General features: G+C 34.8%; 2 protein-coding genes across 2 annotated transcripts in view; one reads left to right on the top strand and one right to left on the bottom strand.

Moving 5' to 3' along the window:
* Positions 1-4,491, bottom strand: part of LOC118739523 (reversion-inducing cysteine-rich protein with Kazal motifs) — an 83,933-nt gene extending 79,442 nt beyond the window's left edge. Inside the window, exon 1 of the mRNA XM_036470894.1 lies at positions 4,345-4,491. The gene's annotated coding sequence lies outside the window, so the exon portion shown is untranslated. The remainder of the gene's footprint in view (positions 1-4,344) is intronic.
* A 764-nt stretch (positions 4,492-5,255) lies between these two features.
* Positions 5,256-8,596, top strand: LOC118739521 (alpha-soluble NSF attachment protein). The gene is made up of 6 exons (XM_036470891.1): positions 5,256-5,532; positions 6,456-6,639; positions 6,700-6,831; positions 6,945-7,091; positions 7,172-7,345; positions 7,863-8,596. The coding sequence occupies exons 1-6, from the start codon at positions 5,441-5,443 to the stop codon at positions 8,010-8,012; spliced, it is 879 nt and encodes a 292-aa protein (XP_036326784.1). The 5' UTR covers positions 5,256-5,440; the 3' UTR covers positions 8,013-8,596.
* Positions 8,597-12,783: the final 4,187 nt, after the last annotated feature.

The following is a 12,783-nucleotide window of genomic DNA, read 5'->3' as shown; positions in this document are numbered from 1 at the left end:
TCAAATGACTGATTTCAAATCACGCATTTTGGTCCAATGTAAATGTAATATAAGGTTAGTGGCAATGATTATCTCTCAAAATAAGACCGCAGAGCCGACTGTGTATCGGATAAATTTAAAACTGGCGCCGAAGTGTGGATAGAGCGCATTTACCAGCTTTTAAATGCAATCAATGAATAAACATGCCCGAGACTATAATCTTAATTTACTTTCTTTCTCCAGTCCACAATAAGCGAGATCCCTCTGTTTATGCCACCGACCGCAGACAATTACGTACAAGCTCCTGTCGATGGCACTATGTGGAAGACTGAGGTCCTTCATGAACCAACTGATTGGGTATTGTTAGTATGTCTTCAGATTTAATTAATCAGATTAATAATTAATGCTAGATTGACCAGATCTGTGTAAAATCCTAGAAAAAACACTGATAAAATAATAGACGCACAGAACTCCTTCGTCAAGTTTAAAGCGATTTCGATTAAAATCGAAAAACTTGTGTACATACATACGTATAGTATATGACTATCAAGAGTGACATTGAGCACAAATTTTAGCTCTGTCGAAATTAATGTTGCCATATGCAGATGGGGTTGGACCAAAGAGGAAAAGATGTTGGTTGATTACATTTCGTTGCTCAAGTTTTAACAAGTAAGAGTTTAACGTGCTACAGTATTCAGTTCGTAATTGCGTCAGAGTTATCGTTGGTCTCTATCCGCCGCTAAAACTCTTCCTCTGAAATGGGTGGTAAATTAACTCCTACAACTGGCATTCACGGGCTGACATACATAGGTGATGATAGTCTCTAGGTGAATGTCGTTGATGGCCAGCTTGTAGAACGTCTGTCCCAATTTATGTTTCTTACTACGCTCTACTTTACTTTTTTTTGTTTATTTAGGTGTTAAAAATAGTTACCGAAGATTTTCTAATTGTAAGGAAAATGCAAAAGAGGCACAATTAAAAAAAAGAGATCCGAAAATATGACTGCTTATAGATCGTACAGATTCAGCGCAATTAATACAAAAATAAGTATAACAGTAGTTTTCTAGTTTGAGAATATAATCATGAAGAAAAAATTATTTGCAATATTTGGAGATAAATGCTAAGCAAAAAAAATCTACCCAAATTTTTTTTAGTTGTGCCCACTTTGAAGATCGCGTGTTATAGGCAATCATTATAGTAAACATAGACGCGAAACTGATGACATCTGTGGGCAATAATAGCCTCTTGATAGTCAGTCACGATCGTCGAAATTTTTTATATCGGTAGTTTCGCTTGATACTAAAGTCCGCGTGTCTTTTTATAGCGTATGTTTCAACCTGGCAAATGGAAATATGTTTCCCATACATAGGTTCCAAGTATATCAACCCCTAACCAAGTACACCTATTCGTCTTCAGCCAATGAACCAACAGTGTACCAGGTTATCATGTTTTGGTTTATCCGATATGTCTCGGATATGCCTGCCTAGCTCTTCTTATTACTGAGATCAGTTTTGCACCTCTTTGTAGATGCATGGTATCGTGGCTCGGTATTGCAATTTCAAGCGGGCACTTCTTCGTCAGGATATAGAATATCGAGCTTGCTGCGATTAATAAACCCCTGTGCCCCGATATTGGTACCAGTAGAGCCGTTTTCACCTGAGTATGTATATGAATATGAAGAACTTTAAGATCTAGAAGAACTTTAAGGGATGTGCTTGTTACAAGTCCTCATGACTCCAGTTATGCATACACATGCCAGCCTTTATATCTTGGGCCTTAATAAGAAAAGTACTTTTTTTTTCAGCAGCAAAATCAATATCCCAACGGAACCAAAAAAAAACTCCTCTTTGCCTTCTCGATGATCACCTGAACTGGACTCCAAGTGAATTTAGTACACGCAGATGCGTTTGCCGTTATTTTTTCCATAAAGGGGTAGCGGGAACCATTTAAGTCACAATTTGCAAAAAAAACTCTCTCTTAGGTACCGCTTTTACAAGTACATATCGTCGTTTAAAGTACAAAACCGCGCATCGTCATTTTGCAAAACCGCGTAACTGGCATTAGCTGTCAAAAATTGGATTTGCTCACACAGGCTCTTGGCTCAATCCTTATCTTTTCGTCCTGAAATACACTGGCCAGGTATGCGATTGCTTTATAAAAAAAGAGAACCATTATGAAATATGGTTGTTTTTACTCTCTAGAAGATAATTTACATAATTCACATACGTGGTTTTGCATTTTGTTGATACGCGGTTTTGTACTTTAAACGACGATATGTACATGCAACACCAAATTGAAGCTTTGAATAATAAGTATGTATTCAAATTACTCCCAATGAACTCACTCCACTGTCATAAAAGTAATTAGTCCTCACTTCATTTAATTCCACCCCCAAGCTCCCGTCATATTCACTGTCCACTTCTGCTCCCAAACGCGACGGTATTAATTAGTCCAATTGACCTCCATTTCGAAAGTCAAAATTTTAAATAAACAAGGCGAGCAGCAACAAACGACACACGGAATGAGAGAGAAGCAAACGGCAAGCGAATGCAGATAGACGACATGGCAAAAATACAAAGGCAAATAGAGGCATTTGTATGTAGTATACATACAAACACCCACACTCACGCACAAACACCACTTACAAAGCGCGGCAGACAGCTGCCAAAGGCTGAGGAGTCATTGAATAGCGAGGCATTTTAGCTTGTTAAAGGAAGTCAACCACTGACAAATGCAAAAGAAATGTATTGTATGCTTTTGTATGCTGAAAGTAGTTAGTAATTACTTTGTATACAAGCGTTGAAGTAGGCGGAAAGCAGCGCATAGTTTCCTGCTGTGCGGCAATCGAGATTGAGCGCACTTACAAGATGAGGCTTTTAGCGGATTGTCTGGGCAGGCGGACGTGCACGGACGTTTTTATCCTTTACGAAGCTTTGGTAAACGTATGTCATTTTACATTACCGTTTTCCCACCAAATAGTGGGTGGACTATGCACGCCACACTCTGTAAACATCAAAGAGTTTTCCCACACAGAGAAATGTGCCACACTTTGATGTTTCTAAATTGCACTCAGCGGTGGGCAAGAAACAAAAACAACAACAAAAACTGTGAGCATGCGTAAGCACGTGGATAATGATGAAAAAAAAACTGACTGCATGGCGGTGCAAATAGCGGCACAGCACTGACAAAGTGTATCAGATTTTTTTTATTTTTTGTTGTAACATGTTTGCTTTTGTAGCATACTTTGAGGCGCGCAAACACGCCGCGCGCGCGCACACACACACTTTCTTTGTGGCTCTCACTTTTTGCCCGTGTGTGTGTTTTTGAAGATGTGTGCGCGCATGTGTTTGTCAGCAGCATTTGTGTGCTATGACACGAAGGCGCAGAAGACAAAGGCACACTTTTAAGAACAACGCGCACCCGCCCCTTACACGAACGTACATACACAACAAAGCCGCGCTTCAAAGGATACAACAAAGGTGCATGAGGGGGCTCAACTCGTTGACAGATAGAAGCAGCAAGCAAAAGAAATTCTCACTGATGTTGCCGACGCCGTTCAGTACTTCAGAGTCAGCTCACAGCATACAGCCAACACACTCACTTACCGCCGCCTGCAGCGCATCATCGCTCAAATTGGAGCAGTTGCCAACGGTACAACCATCCAATCACACAGCCACCCATCAACCCCAATCATCTCATTTTCTTCTTTAGTTGTATTGCTTTCACTGCTATTGAATCACATCACCACTATTCCGCGCATACTGTCACTCAGCGTTGCACATAGGGAACACTTCCGGTGTAACGGTGATATAGTACATGTATCATAAAAAAAAAATACACAAATACACGTACAAGTGAAAATAGAACATTCAAAGGGTTTATATGGCAGGCGTGGTGCAGGTGCCTTTGAAAAGGTAAAGCACATTACACCAAGCGCGGCGAGTAGGGTGGGGGATAACTACGAGTACATACTCGTCGGTGCATTAATTATGTATGTATGTAAATATTGGAGGGGTGTGGAGAACAGTAAGGAACGGAGTAGATCAAACAAAGTCCCCCATTTTTTCATGCGCGCGCTCACTCGATGAGTGCAGTTTAAAAGAAAAGCGAAAAATCTAAAATGGACAAACTATCAAAAAGGAATCGCGGCGGTGTTGTTTTTGTTTTTGCGCGTTAATAGCAATCAGCACTATGTATGTGTGGGTGTGTGTACACTTTTAGTGACAGCACCACAACAGAAACCCAGATGTAAGCGCGCTTGCTGTTAAAAGTTTTTCTAACTGTATTTCCTTTGACAGTTTGACAATTTTGCAGAAATACGGAAGCGAGTAACGGAAATGCATTAATGCATTTGTATTTTCTTACTTTCAAACACAATGTATATATGAAAACATTTATATTGAATTTTTTTTTTGTCACTAAATTTCGCCATGCAATCACTTTTCTTCAGTTATCACAAAATCGCGCACTTTTCATTTTCTGCCGTTTACGCGCAGACGACACCCAACACCAGCGATTGATAAAACCCAAATGATATGGGGTTGATCAAGAATGTAGCAAAACACCACACGAATTCTACTACTTTTTCAAACAACGAGGGAGTAGTGCGTAAAAACAGAGCAATACAACACTGAATGCGGCTGTCAAAGGAGATGCCAGCCAATCGGAATAATTTCTTAGTTGACGCCATTTAGTAGTTTTTTGGAGAAAAGCTACTTTTATGTCAAAGAATCTATCGGTATACTGGGCATTAAATGTGTCTGTTATTTTCTCACCTTTTTTAATAACTTTTTATATTTACAAGACATACATACATATATGTATTTTATTTTCCTGTGATTTTTAATCTTTTGCTCTAATCCTTTATCTTTAGTTACATAATACTTCGCTTATTTCTTCAATTCTTAAATGGTTTATGTTGCTTATGTGACCATTACGCTCCGCCACCGAAACCAGAAACCCCAAAAAATTCTTTGTGAGAATTTTTTTTTTTTATTTTTTGCTATTGATTTAAATATTTACTCGCTTTTACAACAGCCATTTACTCGTTTTTAACCCATTCCCTATATTTTTTTTACAAACCCCCTTGGAGTTGTATTTAATAAATAAATACGCCTTGCCCAGTTGTTAGCAATTAATGTACAAACCCCACAAATTCCTCAATTCTCTATAATCCCGTTTACGACTGTCATTCCACTGCCGTTGGCGCAGTCGCTGAGGCAGCCGTCGTCGCTGTTGTTTTCGTAAATTTTGACATATCACTGCCGAATTCGTGTACGTTGTCGTCGACGTCGCCGCCGTTGTTGCTGCTCGAGCTTCGTAAGCAGCTCGTCATTGATTTTTTATTTTTTCCAACGCAGTTCAGCAAACGGCAGTGAAAAAATTTTGTGCAGTTCAAATAAAATTCCCTAACATCATAAATTGTTGCAATTAATTGCAAATTTGCAGGAAATTTGCAATTATGGGCGACAATGAGCAGAAAGCGCTGCAATTGATGGCTGAAGCCGAGAAGAAATTGACACAACAAAAGGGTTTTCTCGGTTCGCTATTTGGGTGAGTGTGTGATTCCATCGCGAGCTCTAGATTTAATTTAAATCCCCCAGCTCCGAATTGTGACGTGTATAATCCGCTACATATATGTATGTAAATAACTGTAAAAATATTGAATTCCTTTGTTCGAGCAATATTGCATTATAATTTTCTTTCGTGTGTATTGGGTGTCGCAACTTGGTGCAATAGCAAGATTATCGATTTTATAAGTGTTAATATAAAGATGTGATGACTAATATTTGAAGAAAGGAACATTTGTATCAAATTATTTGCTGTGGTAAATTACTCATGAATTCGCTAATCCGGAATAACACTTTTGCAAACGCTCAAATTTAGAGTCCCGCCCACATTTGCTGAGGCAAGTCGAAATTTCATCTATGTTCAGCTTGCAAAGTGTCATCGTCTGGCTGCGGAAGCGACTGCGATGTCGTGTCATTGTCGTAATCATCATCAACAACGATTTCGATTTTTCGCAAGATTCCACCACTCGCCATTCCCCACATTGCTCAAGCTTTGTTAGTGTTTACACTTCTTATTGCTCACACTTAACGGCAGATCCTTGGTTTTTATGCGTCGAGTCCTGTGTATACAGAAATGTGGAGCGCAGAAGCACTGCCTATGCGTCGCAGCACTTTTTAACTAGAAGTCTGGGCTCAGACTATTTTGCAAATATGTGCACCTAAGTATGTACGAGTGTGTATGTAGGCGCCCATGCGTATTTATAGTAACACTTAAAAACAGGAAATGAGGAAAAGGCGTTGTGTAGAAATATCGTTAATGGACGAGTTTATTCACTTTCAACTAAGTGCACATATATGTATCCATGTGCCTTCAAAAATCATTAAACTATGTATTGGCTTGCACTATTTCCATTAAAACAAATAATGTTATTGTGTATTAATAAGGCCCCATATTTTAATTCACAGTGGTTCGAATAAAGTGGAAGATGCCATCGAATGTTACCAACGCGCCGGCAACATGTTCAAGATGTCCAAGAATTGGGCGAAGGCTGGTGAATGCTTTTGTGAAGCCGCTAATTTACATTCGCGTGCCGGTAGTCGTCACGATGCCGGTGTTGCATATGTAGATGCGTCGAATTGCTACAAAAAGGTATGCACAAATGGTTTCAACATTTATTTTAAGATTCTATAAATTGATACACCCTTGTAGATCGATGTGGAAGGCGCTGTCTCATGCCTGCTAAAGGCTATCGACATCTACACCGATATGGGCCGTTTTACCATGGCAGCAAAGCATCACCAGAGCATTGCTGAAATGTATGAAAGCGACCCAGGCACGCTGGTACGTTAACGGCTAACTCTCTTTGTGTATTATTTATTCCTATTAAATATAATATAACTTAAAAAATAGATTTAAACTAATTTCTTTAAACTAACCACATCGATTCTCAACAGGCCAAAGCTGTGCAGCATTACGAACAAGCTGCCGATTACTTTAAGGGCGAAGAATCGGTGAGTTCAGCCAATAAGTGTATGTTAAAGGTAGCTCAATATGCCGCACAGCTAGAAGATTACGAAAAAGCTATCAATATCTATGAGCAGGTAAGTTTCTTTGACGAGAAGTGCTTAAACTTTAATCTTTGTTTTACTTATCATTCTCATCATTTATATGCTTTCTTTAGGTTGCCGCTTCATCGTTGGAAAGCTCACTGCTCAAGTATAGCGCTAAAGAGTATTTCTTCCGTGCTGCTTTATGTCACCTTAGTGTGGATTTATTGAATGCTCAACACGCTATTGAGAAATATGCGCAGCAATATCCAGCATTCCAAGATTCGCGTGAATTTAAGCTCATTAAGGTAGGGAAGAAACGATGTAGTACATGGAGAGAAATTATAATAATAACAAAAAGGAGCATTTTTTGCAACTTCATAAAATGCAGGCCATGAAAAAAGTAACTGATTCATACTAGTTTTTTGGTCTACAAAAATGTTTGGTTTCACACAATTTTATTAACTGACATGAGTTATTGAAGGAACTAAACAAACTTTCTTTTCATGGAGAACTTGTAGTAAAAGTACAATAAAAAGTTTATGGAATGGTGCTGAAGTACTGACGGACCTTGCGCAGGAATAATCATGAAAAAGAATCTCAAAACTCTCACGTTTTTCTTTAATAAAAAAACCATTTTTTTAAACATTTACTGTATGTATAGAGGCGCGAAGAATTAGAGCTCCCAATTTGTAGAAGAAAAAAATCCCACATTAGATAGTGGAAACCACGGCTTTATTCATAGGCAAATAGTTTCTTATAGCTTTATTTTAAATTGTTTTAATCTTTTATTGCAAAACTTCATTAAATTTTCTCACATTTCAGGTGCTTTGCGAACACTTGGAGGAGCAAAACATCGAAGGCTTCACAGAAGCAGTTAAAGATTATGATAGCATTTCACGCTTGGATCAGTGGTATACCACAATATTGCTTAGAATTAAGAAAGCAGCCGATGAGGATCCCGATTTACGATAAATTTACCATTAAATTTACTAATTATATAAAACAAGTAATAATTATTCCAAATAGTGAACGTATAAAAAAGCAAACAAAAATACACAAACGTAATTTTCAAATTTCACCAACACAGGACCATAGTAACCACAAATAAATATATATATATTTTTTTTTTTTTACATTAACAAGTAACCCCAGTTAATTATTAGCTAAATAAAGCAAGAAAAATCGAATTAATCATTATAAAAATACATCAACTAAATAGATATACAGCTATTCTTTTACAGACAGTACCACCAAAACACATAAACATCAACACTAACCACATACATACATCTACACAACAAAAATCCACTAATTACAGCAGACAGACTCCAATTGCTAATATTTCGTATAAAAGAAAAAATATTCAACATTATTACTATTATTATTATAAAGGAATAGAAGCAATATTAGCTTCATATTACCGAAAACAAAAATAAACATATTTTATTTTAAAATTTCATATTGTGTAATACAAAATGTAATAACTGCATGCATTGAATGGCAAAACAAACGCATGTAGTTAGCAGAATTTAAAACGCATGGGAAATGGAAATTTTGCATAATTTCACAGCGCTACATACACACCAGCCAAACGATTGAAGATTTGTAAATGTGGAAAGTGGAAAATATAAGTCAATGTTTTGCGTTTAAATAACAACTAAGCTGCATTGAGCGTCTAAACAAATTGAGGAATCTTTGTAATAACAATACAAATTCGATAACTTCATCAGCTAATTTGTGTGGAAAGCTAACTCTGCTATGGAAATGAGAGATACATGCTTGTTTTAGATTGGTAAAAGGGAGAATTGAATAAAACATGCTTGATGCATTTTGGAGTAAATTTCTTTGTGAGGCATTTTAAATGCCAAATACTTATATTTTCGATGTTAATTTGAATTCATTTAATGAATAATTTTTATAAGAATTATTTTATATGCACTGAATACTTGCTTGTGGTTAAATAATAAGTTTTAATGTTGTATTTTTTTCTGCTGATTTGTGAGTGAATTACAATAAATTGTTTATATTCTTAACTCTTATTTTTTTGAATTTTCTTTCTCAAGGCTTACAGCTAACTTAATACGTGTGTTGCCAAATAAATATTAGCGCTCTATACATGTATATCTACTCCTTATAACTGTTTGTTAAATGTGTTAATTCGTTATTTAAAAAGCATAATAAAATAAAGCTGTAACTTTTCAAATCAAATTATATGCTATTGAATATATAAAAGCACTCATTATGTAACTTGGTAAACAGATTTATTTATTTAAATGGCATTGTTAATGTAATACTTGGTAAACGGTTTATTCAGTTAAATGAAAATGTTATAAAAGCAAATATAACAAATATAACTAACCGTGAAAAAAAGAAAACAATAACTATGGTAGAAAAACATACATACATATGTGCATGCATAAATGTAAGCAAATGTATAAAACATTGCAGGTGGACAGGCGCCATATATAAAAATGGCTAAAGAAGGTGAACGTGAAAAGAAAAGAAAGAAAAAATAAGTGACTACAAAATTTGATAATGGTAAAAGGGCATGCAAGATATATTACAATAATCAATTAATGTAACCATATTAACATACATATATACATATACTATATTCAAAAAAGTTTAGGCATATTTAAACCGTAAGTTATATTCATAAGAGATTTCTACAAGGTAAGCAACATTAATGTAAGCTGAATACACTGATGATTTAATAAAAACTATACTGCACTCCAACGTAGGTAAGAAACAATCCACTAAATTTCTTGGCGGTAGCGTTAAAGTCTACAACAACAACGACATTTGTGCTGCTGGTCATTATTTGATAAAAGAAAAATTAAATTGTTGGCGGTAGCGTTAAAGTCTACAACAACAATGACATTTGAGCTGCTGGTCATTATTTGATAAAAGAAAAATTAAAGTTGAGTAACAACTTCTTAATAGTTATAAGTAAAATATTATACACATATTCATACTTATATTCAAAAATCAATTAAATATCGCGTATAATTAACGCAAAAGTAATTAAAAACTAATCCCAAAAATATATAAACGCATAAATTAAAGCAAAGAAGAACACAAAAGCTTAGAAAAAGTTTCTTGGGGAGTAAACTTTAATTCCAAATTTGGCTTTTGACACTTTAAATGAATATACATATACATATATTACATTCTTCGTTTAACTATTATCATTATTAAATACCAAAAATAATTAACAGTGAATGAAATATGTAACTCATTTCACGCTTGCAAAAGAAACATATTTATAACTACATAAATATTACTAACCTTATTACACAAGCTTGAACATTATTTACCCACATACAAACATATGCATATGTAAAGCAAATAAACACGCATTTTATTCAAATACTATGCATTATTAAACAAAACCAAAATACAAGAACACTAAATGAAAAACAATTTGAAATGCATATACTTATGTAAAAGCAATTAAAGTGGAAGCAAAGAGCTAGCGGCGCAAGCCCTTCCATGCAATAAAAACTTTAAACAATGCATTAGCAATTCGCTAACAAAAAATTAACTTTGTCTCACATTAAAAAAAAAAACATTCGTAGTGTATTAGTAACGAAAAACACTTTTATTAGAAGTTAGCGATACTAACAAAAAAACAAAAGAAACTTTATGAATAAAAAACATTAAGAGTTGATGCCGAGAAAAAATGATTTATTGTTCTTATATTTAATAACATTTAAGAGATGTTTGAGCATGCATTCAATAAACTATAAATATGTGTGTATTATTGTAATTACTCAAATAAAAAGAAGGAAACAAATTACCAAACGAAGAAAAAACAAAACAAGCAAACAAATATTGAACACAAAAATACCAAGAAGGTAGAGCCCATTGACATATTAGCGAGGGGAAAGGAGATGCACCCAATACCGGGACTAGCGGGGCAGCATGTGCGCTGGATGAAGATGAAAAAAGTAAACAAAAAAACTACCAAAAAACAGCAGCTGCATAAGATCAACACAATAAAGCTTAATTTAAATAAATTAAGAAGAGCAGCAGCAGCGCGTATGCAACACCAGATAAAATTAGAGCGAATAAAGGACGAGCCAAAGAAATAAGTTCATCAAAACAAAAACAAGCAAATACATCAAATAAAACATTGCATTAAATAAGAAAAAAACAAACATTAAAGGACATTTTTACGGTGAAAAAAAAACGGACAGTAAAAAACTATATTGCAGTTTAAATTGGTTGTTAACTAAAACAACAGGTATTAAAACTATCAAAGAAATGCTGCTCTAAGAGCTTAACAAGGTTAAAAGTCAGGCATTAAAAACTTGTTGGACTTTTGAAGCTAGAAAAGATATTAAAAAAGTTGCTTCAGCACTGTGAAGCTCTAAACCACGTAGTTTGGAAACAATTCCAAATACAGGTAAAACAGCTTGCAGGATAATGATCTTAGAAACAAACTTTAAAATCAATGGATATTGAAAAGTCTTTTTTTTTGCATTTTCAAAAGTGACCGAGCATACTTTTCTGCAATGTTATTTTTTAACTTAAAAAAAAAAAAATCCTAAAGTAGTAAGCATTTTTTAAAGCACAATTTTATGAAAAAGAGAACTTCATAAAACTCAAAAACATTGAAAACCATGCAACGGTGTGCGAAAATCAATAATTTCGCACTAAAAACGCTTGTAGAATTTCAAACAAATCCGAAATAAGAAAAACCGAAACAAATTTCGATAATATCGTCTGAATGAACGAAAATGACTAAAAATCAGAAAAATTACAAAGACGCCTTAAAAATGCATTGTGCAAAACGTTTAATATATAATACATACGTATGTATGTGCATACATGCAGCAGTGCACACGAAAATAGCAGCGCGACATATACAGCCCTATCGCCAATTCCATGTGAATAAATCGTTCCCATAATTTAACCTGCAAAACAAAAACCAATTGGGAAATATTGTTTTTGTTTTGCTTTATAATTTTTTGGAATATTAGTTCATTTTAAATTCGCAATAGGGCCCATAGACATTTTTTAACAATTTAATTTCCGTTTATTTAATTTTAATCATTTTTTTAATATAATTAATTCTACAATAAAAACCGTGCAAATCAAAGTTTCAAACTTTCTACAAAAATTATAAAAATTCAACAATTATTTTTTCAGAATTTTAATAATTTTTTAGGTACGCAATTTTATAGCCCAAAAAATTTTAGTATAATTAATGGCAATTTTCAAGTGGGTAAGAATTCGCTTTGATTTTTAGTATTTTTTTTTGCTGACGATACTTTTCTTCCATATAAAGAAAATTTGATTATTCTTTATATAAAGAAAATTTGAGTATTCTTTATATGGAAGAAAAGGCGCCAACACCTTTTTTGAAAAATATGCTCGAAAATCAACGCAAATTTTGTGCCACTTCTAACTTGCACTAAAATTGACGGGGCTACAAAACTGCATACCCGAATTGTTTTTAAATGCTTAAAAAGTTTAAAATTTTACAAACATTTTTGGGATTTGTTGAATATTTTTAAAGTTTTATTGGTTGTAGCGTTAACCCAGCAAACATTTGGAGTCATAAATGAGTCTTTAAGGAGTCCCATTGTTGAGCCTTTGTGCTCATAATGAGCTCATTTAAGAGTCCGAAATGAGGGTGTTTCCCTTCCTGCGAAGGTCGACCTATAAGAGCTTAAATTCATACATCAAAAGAGCCTCAATATGAGTCATATTGGACTCTTATTGGCCTCATATACGG

This window comes from Rhagoletis pomonella, unplaced genomic scaffold (assembly GCF_013731165.1).
Source record: "Rhagoletis pomonella isolate Grant_MI unplaced genomic scaffold, Rhpom_1.0 Rhpom_scaffold_00005, whole genome shotgun sequence".
In the NCBI taxonomy this organism is placed as follows: domain Eukaryota; kingdom Metazoa; phylum Arthropoda; class Insecta; order Diptera; family Tephritidae; genus Rhagoletis; species Rhagoletis pomonella.
Note: the sequence above shows the minus strand (reverse complement) of the source record. Positions and strands in the feature narration are given on the sequence as shown.